At 47.6% G+C, this 17,901-nt stretch overlaps 1 protein-coding gene across 1 annotated transcript in view; it reads left to right on the forward strand.

Moving 5' to 3' along the window:
• MAP2K1 (mitogen-activated protein kinase kinase 1) overlaps positions 1–17,901 on the forward strand; it is a 103,952-nt gene that overhangs the window by 81,756 nt on the left and 4,295 nt on the right. Inside the window, exons 6-8 of the mRNA XM_004374680.3 lie at positions 9,689–9,813; positions 12,589–12,790; positions 17,000–17,064. Coding sequence (XP_004374737.1) covers positions 9,689–9,813; positions 12,589–12,790; positions 17,000–17,064 — 392 coding nt within the window. The remainder of the gene's footprint in view (positions 1–9,688; positions 9,814–12,588; positions 12,791–16,999; positions 17,065–17,901) is intronic.

Raw genomic sequence — 17,901 nt, forward strand, 5'->3', positions numbered from 1 at the left:
CAGAAGAGACTCTGAAACTTGCTCTTGAATGTCGAGTAGCTAAAGCAAAACGAAGAAATGATGAAGTAAAAGAACTGAACAGAAGATTTCAAAGGGCAGCTCGAGAAGACAAAGTAAAGTATCATAGTGACATGTGCAAAGGCCTGGAGATAGAAAACCAAAAGGGAAGAAGACACTTGGCATTTCTCAAGCTGAAAGAACTGAAGAAAAAATTCAATCCTCGAGTTGCAATATTGAAGGATTCTATGGGGAAAATACCAAATGACACAGGAAGCATCAAAAGAAGATGGAAGGAATACACAGAGTCATTATACCAAAAAGAACTGGTCAACATTCAGCCATTTCAAGAGGTAGCATGTGGTCAGGAACCGATGGTACTGAAGGAAGAAGTCCAAGCTGCACTGAAGTCACTGGTGAAAAGTCTCGCGGAATTGACGGAATATCAATTGAGATGTTTCAACAAACGGATGCAGTGCTGGAAGCGCTCACTCATCTATACCAAGAAATTTGGAAGACAGCTACGTGGCCAACCGACTAGAAGAGGTCTGTATTTATGCCTATTCCCAAGAAAGGTGATCCAACTGAATGTGGAAATTATCAAATAATTTCATTAATATCACACGCAAGTAAAATTTTGCTGAAGATCATTCAAAAGCGGCTGCAGCAGTATATTGACAGGGTACTGCCAGAAATTCAGGCCAGATTCAGAAGGGGATATGGAACCAGGGATATCATTGCTGATGTCAGATGGACCCTGGCTGAAAGCAGAGAATACCAGAAAGATGTTTACCTGTGTTTTATTGACTATGCAAAGGCATTCAACTATGTGGATCATAACAAATTACGGATAACATTGCGAAGAATGGGAATTCCAGAGCACTTAATTGTGCTCATGAGGAACTTGTACACAGATCAAGAGGCAGTCATTCGAATAGAACAAGGGGATACTTCGTGGTTTAAAGTCAGGAAAGGAGTGTGTCAGGGTTGTATCCTCTCACCATACTTATTCAATCCGTATGCTGAGCAAATAATCTGAGAAGCTGGATTATATGAAGAAGAGCAGGGCCTCAAGATTGGAGGAAGATGCATTAACAACCTGCATTATGCAGATGATACAACCTTGCTTGCTGAAAGTGAAGATGACTTGAAGCACTTACTGATGAAGATCAAAGACCACAGCCTCCAGTATGGATTACAGCTCAACATAAAGAAAACAGAAATTCTCACAACTGGACCGATAAGCAACTTCATGATAAACGGAGAAAAGATTGAAGTTGTCATGGATCTCATTTTACTTGGATCCACAATCAACACCCATGCAAGCAGCAATCAAGAAATGAAAAGATGCACTGCACTGGGCAAATCTTCATTGCATCGGGCATATCTGCTGCAAAAGACCTCTTTATAAAGTGTTGAAAAGCGAAGATGTCACCTTGAAGACTAAGGTGGGCCTGACCCAAGCCATGGTGTTTTCTGTCAGCGCATACACATACAAAAGCTGGACCATGAATAAGGAAGACCAAAGAATTGACGCCTTTGAATTATGGTGTTGGTGAAGAATATTGAATATACTGTGGCCCGCCAAAAGAACGAACAAATCTGTCTTGGAAGAAGTATAATCAGAATGCTCCTTAGAAGCAAGGATGGCGAGACTACATCTCACATACTTTGGACATATTGTCAGGAGGGATCAGTCCCTGGAGAAGGACATCCTGCTTGGTAAAGTAGAGGGTCAGCGATAAAGAGGAAGACCCTCAATAAAATGAATTGACACAGTGGCTGCAACAGTGGGCTCAAGCATAACAATGATAGTGAGGATGGTGCATGACTGGGCAGTGTTCTGTGATACATAGGGTGGCTGCAAGTCAGAACCTACCTGACGGCACCTAACAACAACAACGTAGTTACCATGAGGATTAAACAAGTAGTATCTTTAAAAGGCGTGGCCGTAGTAGGTGCTTGTGGACTTTCTTCTGCCGGCCCACCTGCTTCTCCTATTCTATTGCCCCTAGTCTCGTTAGCTGGGGAAAGACAGGAAGGGGGACAGACAGGAAGGGGGACGAGCAGAGCCTTTTTTCTGCCTCCTGGGAAAGGTTAGGTGGGGAAAAGAGGTTACAGGTAATAGCTAATTGAAGGTTTGGGAATTTTCTGGGAATTTTGATTATCTCTGCTACTTAATTAACTCCCTGAGGCCATGGATAACGTGGAAGTGGCTCTGTTGAGGCTATTTGACTTACCGGGGTCAGTCACCTTTCCTCTCACCTGCTTCTTCATCTTTAAAGCAGGGTTCTTAAGGGCCTGTCAGGGATGCGAAAACCATTTCAAGTCTAAAGCCACTATTTTAAAAAATCTAATTTGCCTTTTTTTTTTTTTTAAACCTGTAACTCACACTTATCCAAGTTTATCTCACTTTTGGATTCAGTCTGTCTCAGATGAGCCGAGTCGGGCTTCTGTGGGCCTTGACTTCCCTCCCCCTCTTCTTTTTCTCCTGTGCTCCCCATTCCCACCCCTGCTTTCAGGGCCCCCCCCCCCAGTTTCTCCATGCTCTGCCTTCTTCTCCACCATAGTTCTTTTTTCTTAATTTGTTTTATTTTTGTCATTGTTGAAAATATACACAGCAAAACATATGCTAATTAAACAATTTCTCCACGTACAGTTCAGTGACACTGATTACATTCTTTGAGTTGTGTCTCACCCTCCATTGCTGAGTTGTTCATCCGCATTAACAAACTCACTGCCCCCTGAGTTCCCTATCTAATCTTTCCAGTTGCTGTTGTCAGTTGATCCTGTATAGATAGATCTTAAAAGAGCACAATGCTCAAGGCAAACATTCTTTACTAGCTAAACTAAACTATTGTTTGGTTTTAAGAAGACTTAGGGGATATTTTTGGCTTAAGGTTTAAAGATTATCTCGGGGCAGTAGTTTCGGGTATTCATCCAACCTCCATGGCTCCAGAAAATCTGGAGGAATGTAGCCTAAGCCAGACAAAACGCAAGTGCTGGAACATGGAGGGAAGACACCGAGGGACTGACCTTAGTCTTGGTCCACCTGCCTGATGGGGCCTTACCAGCTGCCCAGGGTGTCACTGGAGGGGTGGGGCTGCGGAGAGGATTGTAGACTCTCCGAGTGCACAGTGTCCCATCTGTGTCGTCACTCTTCCACTCATGTGAATGTGTTCTTGTTTGTTTGAGTCTGGAGATGGCCTTGAGAACTGGGGTTGTGTCCTCTCTGCTCGTAGCACAGTGCAGGCATACAGCAGGCACTCCTTAAGTGTTAGCAGAATAAGCAAATAACCCCATGAACAGTTCAATCCAAGCCCTTTCTTTAGAGGACAGAAAATGCTCCAAAGTTAACTTAAAAAAAACTGTAGTCTTTGATGGGAAAATCGGGAGTCTTTGAACAGTGGTTATTTCTGGTTAGTAATACTTTCTTCCTCTCCATTTTTTCATGAAACCCCTTTGTTCATTTCTGGGGAAGGCGGGGTTACCCATGCCCGTTGTTTTGAGGCTGAGCAGGAGGGGCATCAAATCTTGGCATTGTGAGCATTTCCGCAGGGAAGCTTGTCAGTCTGGGAGCCGCAGTGGGTGGCTGTGGCTTCCTCCGGTGCTGGGGCTCCTCCCTGAGTCACCCTCTCAATACTGAAGGGTCAGAAAGAGAACCTGGGGCCTGATGGGGGTGGCTCATGATAGCAGCAACACTTTAGGGCTCTTCTGGGGAAGAGTGGGAAGGAAGCCAGTTAAATCTCCCAGGACTCCAGGAGTGGTGCCATATCCCCAAGTTGGGAAGAAGACTCAGAAGAACTAGGCACCCAGAAGTAGAGGTGAGAGGGTGGGTGGGGAAGGAGAATGTTCTAGAAGAGGGGACCAGCACAAGAGAAGGCTCAGAGGCTAGACTCTGAAACACAGGGGCAGTTGGAGGGAGGGTATCCTGAACAAGGAGAAGGTGTAGGTGCGGATGTATTGGGGCATGAAGTTGGAGCGTAAGGAGAAAATGGTGGAAAGCCAGGCCAAGGGTCTTGAACACGCTCTTGGGCAGAAGGGAGCCATTGCAGTGGAGGCCGTGCAGGTGTTACTGTGCAGAATGGGGTAGAGGGGGACGATACGGGGTATCTTAGCTAACCAGTGCTGCTGTAACAAGTACCACAGGTGGGTGGCTTTAACGAATAGAAATTTATTTTCTCACAGTTTAGGAGGCTAGAAGTCTGAATTCAGGGTGCCAGCTCTAGGGGAAGGCTCTCTCTGTCTGCTCTGGGGGAGAATCCTTGTCTCAGCTCCTCTGGCGTTCTTCTCGATGTTCCCTGGAGATCTGCCCGCGGCATCTATCTTTACCCCGTTTGTGCTTGCCGCCTTCTGTGTCTCATCTGCTCTTTTTATATCTCAGATGTAGCCACGTGACAAGGAAACCCTAGTTGCAAATGGGGATTACATCCACGGGTAGAGGGGTTAGGATTCAACACATATTTTGGGGGGACACAATTTAATACATAACACTGGGGACAGGAACGACAGGGGCTAGCGGGGGTGGCTCTTGTGGGAAGAAAATACAGAGTGCCACCCGCCCAGGGATCAGGAAACAATCTCCCTGGCCTTATGTAATGTCTGGTGCCTCTCTTCTGCCCCAGAGGAGAGCTGGGCTTGATGAGGGTTGTCCTGGAGGAGCACACGCAGCCTGGTGTCTGCAGTGGTATGCTGTGGGTATAGAGGGCCCAGATTTCCAAGCACCTTCTCCCTGTCAGGCCCTCGGGGTCACCAGGACGGGCAGCGTGCAATCTTTCTGGTTCCCAGGACCCATGTGGAGCAGGCGGGGGACCCTCTCAGAGCTCCCTCTCTTCCTCTCAGACCCCACTGAGCTCTGCAGTGTTGATCCCCCGGGCGGTGGGGGAGCCAGAACTGACAGCCAGAGATGTTACATAAGCTGGAAGAAAGGAGGCTTGCTTGCCATGTGAATAGAAGTTAGATAAAGGGACAGTCACAGCACCAGTGACAGTGCAGAGACTCTCGAGCAGCAGCTGCAGCTCAGAGAGAAAGGCGTGTCTGAGCCATAGAGAAGGAGTTCCCCGGGGCCTGGGGAGGGCGCCGCTCTCTGTTGGGGAGTGAGGGGTGTCTGGCTCTACCAACTGCTAATCTTTGAGGCCAGCCTGTGTAACCGTCATTCCCTGTAATCCTGTAACGTGGTGCGCTATTTAAATGCCCACACTCTTGTCAGATGGTCCCTGGCCGCCATCTTGAGAGGTGGCGAGAGCTGCGATTATCATCACTGCCTGGGGCCCTGGTGCTACAGTGGTTAAGAGTTCGGCTGCTGACCAAAAGTCGGCAGTTCAAATCCACCAGCCGCTCCTTGGAAACCCTATGGGGCAGTTCTACTCTGTCCTATAGGGTCACCATGAGTCGGAATCGACTCGACAGCAACGGGTTTGGTTTTTGGTTACTGGTGGGCAGACCAAGGCCTAGAGCAGTGAAGTGACTTGCTCAAGGCTGCGTTAGAGCAGGTGGGAGAGTCAGGACATGAATACAGGCCTCCTGTGTCTTTAGCCAGAGCACTGGTGATGCAGTGGTTAAGAGCTTGGTTGCTTACCAAAAGGTCAACAGTTCCAATCCACCAGCTGCTCCTTGGAAACCCTATGGGGCAGTTCTACTCTGTCCTATAGGGTATCTGTGAGTCGGAATCGACTTGATGGCAACTGGCTTGGTTTTCTTGGTTTGGTTTCTTTAGCCAGTGCCACTCTGTTGCTTTCCATAAAGAGAAGTGAAATTTGGGTACGTGCTATGACGTGGATGAACCTTGTAAACGTTATTCTGAGTGAAATAAGTCAGCCACAAAAGGACAAATATTGTATGATCTCATTTATATGAACTGGGCAAATATATAGAGACCAAAGTTTATTAGTGATTACCAGGGTGGGAGGGAGGAGGGAAAGGGAAGTTATTGCTTAGGGGACACTGAGTTTCTGTTAATGGAATAATTTGGAAAAGCATAGTGGTGAGGGTGCTGCAAATGGTTAATGCTGCTAACTAAAAGGCTGGAGGTTTGAGTTCACCCAGAGCTGCCACAGAGGAAAGGCCTGGTGACCCACTTCCCCAAAATCAGCCATTGAAGGCCCTGTGGAACACAATTCTACTCTGACACACATGAGGTCGCCATGAGTTGGAGTCGACTTGGTGGCAACTGGTTACTGGAGGGTTGGTTGCACCCATGATGAATATAATCAGTGTCACTGAATTGTATATGTAAAAGTTGTTGACTTGGTAAAACATTTTGTTACATATATTTTTACCACATACAACTTCCCCCAAAAGCAAAAAACAAAGAGACCCCAAAAAAAGGCCCGACAGGTAATACCTAAATATGCCACAATGAGCATCTGGAACAGGAGGGAGCTCAGGCCCAGTGGTCTAGTTACAGGGATTGAAAGGTGGGGGTGTTAGGGGAAGAGAGGGGCTCCTATTTGAGTCTTCCTGTGTGCTCTCCATGCCAGGCTCCAATCTGTCTGTCGGGGCCTGCCCTAACTCGAGGCCTGGGGGAGAAACAAAAGAAACGCTCGTCCCTTTTGTAATCTCCCCATGTGCTTGGAATCCCCAGTCGGCCAGACATCTCACTCCCTCACTCCACCCAGGTGGTTGCCCAAGTGTTACCTCCTCATGAAGCCTTCCTCATCACCTCATCAAAACAGCACCCCCTCACCCTCTAAGCTCTTGTGTTGTTTTATTTTTCCTCCTGGCACTGTAACCACCCGATGTTACACATTTGTTTATTGTCTGTCTCCTCACACTGAAATTGAAGCGTCACAACAGTGGGGACTTGGTCCGTTTGTTCACTGCTGTCTCCCTGGGAGCTGCACAGTGCCTGGCACATAGTAAGTGCTCAGTGGACACTGGGTGAATGAGAGAAACTGTGGAATAATATGGCTGCAGGGTGGCGGGGAAGAGGACAAGTCTAGGTATCAGAAGGTCTGGACTCTGGTTCCAGCTTCACCCTGTTTTTGCTGTGTGACCTTGGACTAGTCCCTGGACCCCTTTGGGTCTTAGATTCCTCGTCTCCACCATGAATGGGAGGAACAAGATGCCCTCTAAGGCTGCTTCTGCTGCCCATATTCTGAAAATGTTTATATAGGAGACAAAGGGGGTCTGTAGGAGAGTTTGGAAGGAGCCTGAATGGCTGTAAAAACAGCGTGGGTGCGACGTCTGACCTCTAACTTCACAAGGGGAAGGAGATTCAAGATCAACAGCCCAAGGCTGAGTCCTGCGAGGCAGAGGTCAGTCCTATGAGGCAGAGGTCAGCCCTGCGAGGCAGAGGTCAGTCCTGCGAGGCAGAGGTCAGTCCTACGAGGCAGAGGTCAGACATGCCTCCTCTCTCCGCCATCTCTACCAATTCTGACACAAACCGTCCCTCCCACAGCACTGTCTACTTCTCTGCTGGGTTCGATAATTCATTGTGTTGGCCACACAAAACTCACAGACAGTACTTACGATTATGGGGTTTATTAGGGAAGTAGTAACAGGTTATAATTCAGGTTCAGGAATGCTCAGGATGCAGTTCTTCCATCAGGACAGCCTCTTCCCAGCTGTGCTGCAGGCATGTCTCTCTCTGGCCCCTCAGCCTCTGCCTTTCTCGCTCCATGGGCCAGGAAGCCCACTGTGCTGTCTCCTGCTAGACTCTTCTGCCTCAACGGTAGTGAAATCCTCTCCTTCCTTTACCTGGGATGGCTCATTTCAGTCCCAGCAGGATGGCAAAGCTGACCAATCCCTTTGGTGGGCTACTATTACCCTATCTGCATAGTCCCACCCAGTCACCTGGGAGGAAGTTACAAGACCTACAAGACCATGGCAAGAAAGACCACACAAAAGTGATCCATCGCACCACAGTGGCACAGCGATTTGCAATCAGCTGCTAACCTAAAGGTTGATGGTTTGAACCCATCCAGCAACTCTGTGAAAGAAAGTCCTGGCAAACTGCTTCTGTAAAGATTATAGCCAAGAAAAACCCATGGAGCAGTTTTGCTCTGTAACACATGGGTGACCATGAGTCGGGAGCCAACTTAGTGGCAGCTAACAACAATATCAACGACAACAGGGGGCTTAGAAACGTCAGCTGGGTCTCGTATCCTGTGCTCCTTATTGAAGAGCCTGACCTGGAGCCAGTCGGTCGAGGGAGTGGGTCTTAGAAAGACTGTGCAGTGGCTCTGTGTGTATGTATGTACACACGTGTGTGTACACACACATGCTAACGTGAGTGTACACGTTGAGTTTATATCCATCCATTCAACAAACTTATGTGATTGTACACGTTGAGTTTACTTCCCTTCTTTCAACAAGTAGGAATTGTTCTGGCTCCCAGGTTTTAGTGGTGAAGCAGACAATGTCCATGCCCTCATGATGCTGAGGGTCGGGTGGAGAGAGGGTGGAGCTGGCTGGGGACTGTGGTCACAACCTGGGCGGGAGATGATGAGGCCTAGGTGAGGGTGCTCTGAGTCAGAATCGACTCGACAGTGACGGATTCGGTTTTTGGTTTTTTAGGTGAGGGTGCACAGGTGAAGGACATACTATTAGAGGGTGATCCCCGCCCCCATTTTACTCTTGGAAGGACACTTAAGTAGACCTCTTAGAATCTCTTTAAGAATAAATAAATGCATGCATATGAAAGCACTGAAAGGAAGAATAATAAAATGCTAACAGTAGTCCTGGTAGGTTGGGATTATGGATGGTTTTTGTTTTGTTTTTTTCCAATTTTCCACATGGTCTGTGCTGTGTTTTATCACTTCTGTCAGAGACTCCCTGTCAGGGTTCATGATCTTGTCCTTGGACGTGGCCTGCTCTTGAGTGGGCTGTCCTTGTTTGCTGATGTCTGCCCGAAAAGGCCTGGCCTGGGGACTTGCACCAAGGCCCAGCCTCAGTTTGCCCACCTGTAAATAAGCATAAGTGGCCCTTGTCTGCCCACTTTACAGGCAGTTGTGTGAATCAGAGGAGAAGTTGGGAGAGAAGACATTGGGAATTGTTGGCCTCTCTGCAAAGGGAAGGGCTAGTGGACTAGCAGTGGTGACAGCAGGAGTTGGTGGTGGTGTTAGGAGGAGGCTTGATATCGGGCTGGCGCTGAGGGCATGACCTCGACCCTGAGGGGCAGCTTTCATTAACAGGGTAGATGCACGAGCTGTTAGGGAGCGACTTCAGTGAAAGAGCATCTTAAGGCAGCTCCCAGCCCCTGCCATACATACAACCCACGTGCTCCACACTTGGCACATGGGTCAAGAACAGAAAGTCCCGCCCTACCCTATCCTCTTTGAGTCTGTGGTCTGTAGCCTCAGCAAGCATACAGGTCTTACTGTGGGTTTATTTTTTCCCTTCCTCCCTTTTGATCCAACAACAAATATAGTATCTCACCAACAGGGCAGTTGAAGCAAAAGACTTTGAAATCTTGACTCTTCATGATAACTGATACCTCCCGTGGGCCATCTATGGAAATCCGCTGGCTTTCTATCCTGCCTCTATAGCAGCTTGTCATCTCATCTCCTGACAATCCCTCCTTGAACTCAGAATGAGGGGGAATAAGGGACCTTGGTGTCCAGTGTGTGTAAGCCTAGGGCCAGCTCTGAGATGGGGGCTGTCAGGGCTGGTCTGTCTGTGGAGCACAGACCCTTCTCTCCCCATCCTATCTGTAGTAATTCCCTGCTTTTCTGTTTTCTTGTCCCTGCAGATGTCAAGCCCTCCAACATCCTGGTGAACTCCCGCGGGGAGATCAAGCTGTGTGACTTTGGGGTCAGTGGGCAGCTCATCGATTCCATGGCCAACTCCTTTGTGGGCACGAGGTCCTACATGTCGGTATGAGCAGTGGGCCCCATCTCTCAAGCTTCTCATCCAGCAGGAATGGGGCCAAATGGGTGCCTTCCCCTGTGGATGCCGGGCCTCATGTTGGGTGGTGAGAGTAGGGGGTAGAGGGATGAGGGGCACCCTGGAGATCGCAGTGTAATGAGGAGATGGTCTTGACCTTGGACTTGGAGCATAATTGGTATATTGGGCCATTGGCTCACTAGAAGAGTGTGTATGCTGGCCCATAGCTTCAGCCACTACCTGCATCCGGATGCTTCCCAGATCTTGGCTTCCATTCTCAAGAGGGTGGTGAGTTCCAGCTACCTCTGGACATTGCTACCTGACTGTCGTCAGACCCTCAAACCCAACAGTCCCAAACATGAGCCCACCCCAGACTGTCAGCAGTAAATGGCATCACTGTTTCCTGGCTTCCAAGGTAGACACCTGATCATTAGCTTTTAACTTCCCTTCCCAGCTCCCCATCCGTCAGCATCCAGTGGTCCCCAACTCTGTTCACAATTGTTACCCAGTCCAGCCTCCTCTCTCCCTCCTCACTGCATGTCTCCTGGTCACCTCCCCCTGTCTCTCACCCCAGCAAACCTGGCCCCCACTGCCACCAGAGTGCTGTGTGTGCCTGTCCCCATGTCCATGGCTGCATCAGCATCTTCTCTTCCCTCCCCCACACAGAGCACTTCCCTGGGGCAGGGACAAAGCTGTAGGCATCCCTGTTGTCCTCAGGGCCTGGTGCAGGCCTGGCATGTGGTAGGCCCTCAGGAAATGCTTGGTCAGTGGGTGCATGTTTGGTGGGTCAATTGAGAAGTACGTGCCTGAGAACAATTTGGAACAGTGACAATGTGCATGCTGAAGGAGGGTAGAATAGAGGAGCGTTTGAGTGGGAGACCTTCCTGGAGGTGGGGGACAGGCCAGAGACTCAGGATGCTTAGTGCATGGAGAGTGTTCTTTGTGCTCCCTTTCAAAGCATTTTCACACGTGTGAATGATCTCATTGGAGTCGTGTAATTATCTCATCGAGTAAAGATGATTGTTCTCGTTTTAGAGATGAGAAGTCTAGACTCAGGGCAGCTAAGTGGCTTGCCCACCTAGCCTTGCAGAGTCAGGATGGATGCTAGGTCTCCTCCTTGCCAGTCCAACAGCCCTTCCACAGCACACCCTCACTTGCCTCTTGGAAGGATTTTGGCAGCGGACCCCAGCCTCTCCGTGTGGAAGTTCACGCCCACATTCCTTCCTGGTGTCTCCCTGCCGGCACCGAGACTCCAGCCATTGTCAACATCACTCACCTGGGTGCTGACCCACATCCCCACCCCCGCCACTATAGTGACTCACAGTCTTTAAGAAAGATGCAAACCCACAGGCCCCTCAGAACCCGACTGCTTCCCCGACCCTCCACTCAATGCCTCTTCTCTAAATGTCAAATAACTGAGCAGCCGACACCCCGGGGCACTCAGCTGCCAACACTGAAGTTCAAAATCAGTTAACGGGCCCTGGGACTTATTGATCCAGGGTTTAGTGGCTTAGTTTTTGTGGCTATGTGGTCAGTTCCAAAACAGTCTAGTGTTGGAGTTAGTGAAAAATCCTATGGGAGAAGATAATTTGATGTCTAAGTATACGACAGTCAGACTAGGTAAAGATTTTTATCTAGGGCTCTTGAAATACATGTGATATTTAAAATAATGCTCAGTAAAAATAATGCTTTTGTATAGCACTATATGCTTTTGTTTTTACTCTTCTCACCAATAACAACTCATATTTTATAGCATTTTACAACATCTAACATACATTTTCATTTGATTTGACGTTCTCAGTAACCTTGTGCATTAAATTGTTGTTGTTGTTAGGTGCTGTTGTGTTGATTTCAACTCATAGCGACCCCATGTGACACAGTAGAACTGCCCTATAGGGTTTTCTAGGCTGTAATCTTTACGGGAGCAGATTGCCAGGTCTTCCTCCCACAGAGCAGCTGGGTGGGTTTGAACCACCAACTTTTTGGTTAGGAGCTGAGTGCTTAACCATTGTACCACCAGGGTGGTGTTGTTACTGTTATTACATCATCATCAGTCCCTTTTTATAAATGAGGCAACCGAGGCTCAGGATCACACAGCCTGTAAGTCCCAGAGTTGGGACTTGAACCCAGATCTCCTGACACAAATCCTTTGCCTTTTCTATCATTCCGTGTTGTCCAAGGATAGACTTCGAGTCAGTGGCAGAGTGGGTCTTAGAACTAAGCTTTCCTGACTCTCAGGCCAGTGTCCTTTCTGCCAACTGTACCACCTCACCACTGGTGACCCATGTTCCAGAGACTTCATGTCTCAGACTCAGGTGACAAGATGAGCCTCTTACCTTGGCCTTGGATGGGCTGCCACACATGCAAGACTCTGGCCAGACTGGGCAAAGCTGGACCCACGGGCTGCAATGGATGTAGTCAGCTCAGGGGAGATAGAGGCCAGAGGAGGGGTCAGAGCCATGGGAGCCACCTGTGAGTAGGTAAACACAGTATTTAGGGGCAGGCAGGAGGCCAAATTCAGGAGGTTCTGAACCAGGATGTCAGCTCTCGAGATGAAGGGACAGAAGAAGATAAAATGGATCAGCAGACCAGGGCCAGGACTGAGCAGAGCAGCCCACTGTCCTGCAGGGCAGACAGCTCAAAGGGGCAGGAGGCCCAGGCCCACCTCTGGAGACCTCTCTGAGCATCTCTGGGGACTTGCCCACCCCACCCTCTTCTGCTTGGGCCGAGTTAGAGTGATTAACTGTGTGTCCATCTCTCCTGCAGCCAGAAAGACTCCAGGGGACCCACTACTCTGTGCAGTCAGACATCTGGAGCATGGGGCTCTCTCTGGTGGAGATGGCGGTTGGAAGGTACCCCATCCCTCCTCCAGATGCCAAGGAGCTGGAGCTGATGTTTGGGTGCCATGTGGAGGGAGATGCAGCTGAGACACCGCCCAGGCCGAGGACCCCTGGGAGGCCCCTCAGCTGTGAGTGCCCTGGTGTGTCACCAGCGTGGACTGTAGCGTCCCTTCCTGTCAGTGGTTTTTGGAGGGCTGATTATCTGTACACAGCCCCAGACTGATCCCCGGCCCCATGTCGGGCTGGGGGCAGAGGGGAAGCAGAGCAGGGGTCTCCAGGTGGGTGCAGGAAACTGTTGTTATTACCACTAACTTCCTACTATTTGTTGGGTGCCTACTATGTTCCAGGCATTGCGCTTAGGTTTTCTATGCAGTATACCTATTTTTTTTAGTCATCACATTTTCTTCTTATTTATTTATTTTGGTAGCTTTTTTAATTTTATGAAATTCACATAACATAAAATTCACCATTTTAAAGTATAAAATCCATTGGTTTTTAGTATACTCACAATATTGTGCAGCCATCACCACTATCTAATTCTAGAACATTTCCATCATACCTATTAGCAGTCACTCCTACCCACTCCCACCCACAGCCCCTGGCAACCACTAATCTACTTTCCATCTCTATAGATTTGCCTAGCATTGCCTACTTTTAGTAACAACCCTGTGTGGGAGCACTATTATAACCTCTGTTTTACAGATGAGGAAACTGAGGCACAGAGCAGTTAGCATGCCAAGGCCACATAAGCTTGTAAGTGGCCAAGTGGTCTGACTCCCAAGATGATAAACACTATGCACCACCACTGGCCTCTGAACGTGAATATTGTGGCGTAAACCTGATACTCAGGGAAGATTCTCGCCCAGCCACTATCTTCATATGTAGTTTCTGTCAGGAAGCTCCTGTCTGACCAGGGAGATCTGATCCATGAGGCCCATGTGGGAGTGCCTGTGTATAAAGGGGGATGAAGAGGAGGCTGGGAGTGGGTTGGAAGGTCATTGGAAAGGCTGGTGGCTCTGGCCCCTGAGGCTGGCCTATGACTCTGGGGTATTGTTATGGGTTGAATTGTGTCCCCCCAAAATATGTGCTGTAAATCCTAACCTCTATGCCTGTAGTTATAATCCCATTGGGGAATGGGTTGTCTTTGTTATGTTAATGCGGCAGGATTAGTGTAGGGTGTGTCTTGAGTCAGTCTCTTTTGAGATATAAAAGAGATTAAAACAAGCAAGGGAAAGAAGCAGAGATGGGGAGAGATGCCAAGCCACATGAAGATTGCCCAGGAGTAGAAGCTCAGAAGAGACAAGGACCTTCCTCCAGAGCAGACAGAGAAAGCCCTTCCCTAGAGACGGCACCCTGAATTCGGACTTCTAGCCTCCTGAAAACTGTGAAAAACTAAATTTCTGTTTGTTAAAGCCACCCACTTGTGGTATTTCTGTTATAGTAGCACTAGATAACTAAGACAGAATTTGGTATTGAGAAAGTGGGGTGCTGCTCTAACAGATACCTAAAATGTGGAAGCAGTTTCGGAATTGGGTAATGAGTAGAGGCTGGAAGAGTTTTAAGGTGCCTAATAGTAAAAGCCTAGATTGCCTTGAAGAGGACTGTTGGTAGAGTTATGGACATCAAAGGCAATTCTGGTGGGGGCTCAGAAGGGAGTGAGGAGAGCTGTAAAGAAAGTCTCTGGAGTCTGAGAAAATACATGTGGTGCCAGCAACAGAATGTTGCTAGACACATGGATGTTAACTGTGCTTCTGGTGAGGCTTCAAAACACGACTTCAAATGTTCATTCTGGTTTGAACCCCTGCTGAGAAGTTGCATTTCTAATAAGTTCCCAGGAAGTTATACCTAAGAATCACCTGGGGATCTTGTTAAAATGTAGATTCTGATTCAGTTTATCTGGGTATCTGGCTGATGAGATTTCTAAGCAAGATCTTAAAGGGGCCACATGGTTTCTCCTTGTTGCTTATAGTAAAATGTGAGAGGAAAGAGAGAGACTTAAAAATGAACTGTGCAAAATAAAGACAAAACTTAAAGATTTGGAAAATTCTGTTGTACAAACTAAGGATGTGTGTCTTCGAATTTTCATCAAGGATTTGGCTACACAATCTTGTTAAAGAGATTAAAGCCTGTGACTGGTGTATCTGACCAACTATCATAGCAGAAACCCATCAGCTTAGACTGAAGGAGACAGAGAAAGAACTAAAGGAAAGAATGCTGTCTGCCTCTTGGAATTCTACAGGCAGGAAACAGGCCAGAGGAGCTTCATCTGTTGTCCTCCAAGAAAAGGACTGTGCCTGGAGCAACTGGGAGATCAGCAGAACTTTTGAAAGGAGCACAGGAAGCAGGGCTGCCTCAATTTCAAAGGGTGCAACCACGGCCTGCTGGGTTTCAAAGGGTGGGGCCACGGCCTTCTAGGTTTCAAAGAGACAAATCTTCACCAACTGGGTTCCAGAATGTGGGGCTGCTGTTCACGAATGCCAGGAGGGTGAGGGCATTTCCCAGAGCTAAGGGAGTAGACTACCTTGCCCAAGGCATAGAAGAATACCTTGCCCAAGGCATAGAAGAACTGGGCCTGCTGGGGTGGAGAGGGTAGGGTCACCACTCAGATGGACTAGGAGAATGGGGCTGCCCAAAGTCAAGGGAGCAGAGTTGCCATCCCAGTGGGCCTGGAAGGCAGAGCTGAAGCCCAGGGCCGAGGGGCCTCCACTCAGAATCCAGAGGGCATGGCCAACACCCAGAGTCTGGGGAGCAGAGCCATCGCCCAGATAGTCTTAGAGAACAGAGGATTGTTTTCAGGCCTTGAGAGCTAATGTAAATTATTCTGCTGGATTTTGGACTTGCTTGGTGCCCGTTATCCCTTCTTTCACTCCGGTTTCTCCCATTTGTAATGGAAATGTCTACCTTGTACCTGTTCTACCATTGCACGTTGGTTGGAAGCAGATAACTTGGAGATTTCGCAGGTTCCCAGATGAAGAGGAAGTTTGCCCCGGGATGGACTACACCCAAAATCTCACCCAGATTTGGTTTAGATGACACAGAGGATGAGATTTTGGACTTGGAGTGGATTTAAGACTTTGGGATGATGTGAGGGGGTGAATGTGTTTTGCATGTGGCAAGGACATGAATTTTTGGGGGCCAAGAGGTGGAATGTTATGGATTGAATTATGTACCCCTCACAAAATACATGTTGTAAATCCCAACCTCTACATCTGTGGTTATAATTCCATTTGGGAATGGGTTGTCTTTGCTGTGTTAATGAAACAGGATTAGTGTAGGGTGTGTCTTAAGTCAGTCTCTTTTGAGATATAAAAGAGGTTAAACAAGCATATGAGAAGCAGAGATGGGGGAAGAGAGATGCCAAGCCGCATGAAGATCGCCCAGGAGCAGAGGCTCAGAAGAGACAAGGACCTTCCTCCAGAGCTGACAGAGAGAGAAAGCCTTCCCCTAGAGATGGCACCCTGAATTTGGACTTCTAACGTCCTAAACTGTGAGAAAATAATTTCTGTTTGTTAAAGCCACCCACTTGTGGTGTTTCTGTTGTAGCAGCAAAATATCACTAAGACAGGTGTGGATGGAAGAAACCCAAGTTCAGGGACAAGTAAAAAACTAAGTCCTTTCACATTATAGGCAGTCCCCAGATTACGCTCAAGTTCCGTTCCTAAGTCTGTCTTTAAGTTGAAATTGTAACTTAGTCAGAACAGTTAGGTATGGTTTGTGTCTAACGTCAGTCAATGTTTGTCTTAGTATATAGTATACCTTTGTATGCATAAAAAACATTAAAGAAACACTTCCAGATACACTAAAACATCCTTAACATAATACTATAGTAATAATGATAACGTTTTGATGCACATCACAAAGTAGTGCCCATTTATTATGAACCATTGTGTGTACCTTGAATTTTTAATAGGCTTTGCAGGGGTTGGTTTGTAACTACGGGCTGTACGTAAATCAGACGTTCGTAACCCGGGGACTGCTTGTGTCTCATTTGCTCTTCTTTCAACAGTACAAGGAAGGGAGGAAGGGCGGATGTAATTTTATTATCCAACTTCACTTTATAAAACTCAGAACTGAGGCTCAGTGGTCAACTGATTTGCCCAAGGTCACAAGCCTAGGGTGTGGCAGAGCACAGACTCAGACCCTGGCTGGTGACACCGTGGTCTTGGCTGGTGCTCTCTGTGTTTAGGCCTTACCTGTGGCTGTCCTGTCTCTCTCTGTTATCATCCACGACCTGGTTCTGGTTCCCAGGATCCATGCCCAACCCCTATCCTTATATTGCCTGTTTCTGAGAAGTGTTTTTTTATTTTTGTTTTTTTTTTTTTTTAAATAAAATCTAGCTTATGGAATGGACAGCAGACCTCCCATGGCGATTTTTGAGCTGTTGGATTACATAGTCAACGAGGTAAATACCACAAGGCTTCTTTGACCTTGGAATTATTTGCTCCTCTTAAGAAAAAAACTCATGACTGAGTTGACTAGGAAACCTGTGAGTTGTCCCACAGTGTGGGCTGCCTGGCCAAGGATTTGCTTGTTCTTGTTTGTATATTATGCTTTCAGAATTGAGGGGCTGGTTTAGAGACTTCAGGGGTCCCTTCCCAAGGAGATGCCTTCCGGTAAGCCCTGAGTCTCTCCTCCTTCCCTAGATTCAGGAGCTCCTCCTTACCCACTTACATTCTTATTCCTTCACTCACCAAGCATTTCTTGTGCACTTATTATGTGCTAAGTACTGTGGGGTTGAGTAGGTGTGGGATGGGGATCCCAAGGTGGAAAAACAAGTCTCAAAGATTGTGTCGAGGAGGCAAGGCAGTGCGTACATAACTGCAATACAGGATTCTCTCTCAAGTGCCGTTAAAAAGCTATGAACATAAAAATGGCAGTGTGGAAACAGGGCAGAACATTCACTACAAATTGCCATGTGACAAGAAGATAGTTATGTAATGGTATCACCAATTCTTTACAAAAATCTGTGCATATATGTGCATATAAAAATCTGGAAAGTAACAAAATATGGTTGTTATCGTTGAGTGATGGAATTTCAGGTACTTAAGATTCTCTTTCTGGTTATTGGTGTTGGCTGACTTTAATACAAAGAACAAAGATTATTTGAAACACATATACTAGTATGTTTAAATGAAAAAAAAGGATCAAGGAAGGAATAGACTGACAATCATTCATCAGGTTTGGGTTTGAGGAGAGAGGGAAGCTGTGGACAAGCACGAGGTTGCTCGGGGGCGGGGGG

This window comes from Trichechus manatus, unplaced genomic scaffold (genome assembly GCF_000243295.1).
Source record: "Trichechus manatus latirostris isolate Lorelei unplaced genomic scaffold, TriManLat1.0 scaffold00030, whole genome shotgun sequence".
NCBI lineage: Eukaryota > Metazoa > Chordata > Mammalia > Sirenia > Trichechidae > Trichechus > Trichechus manatus.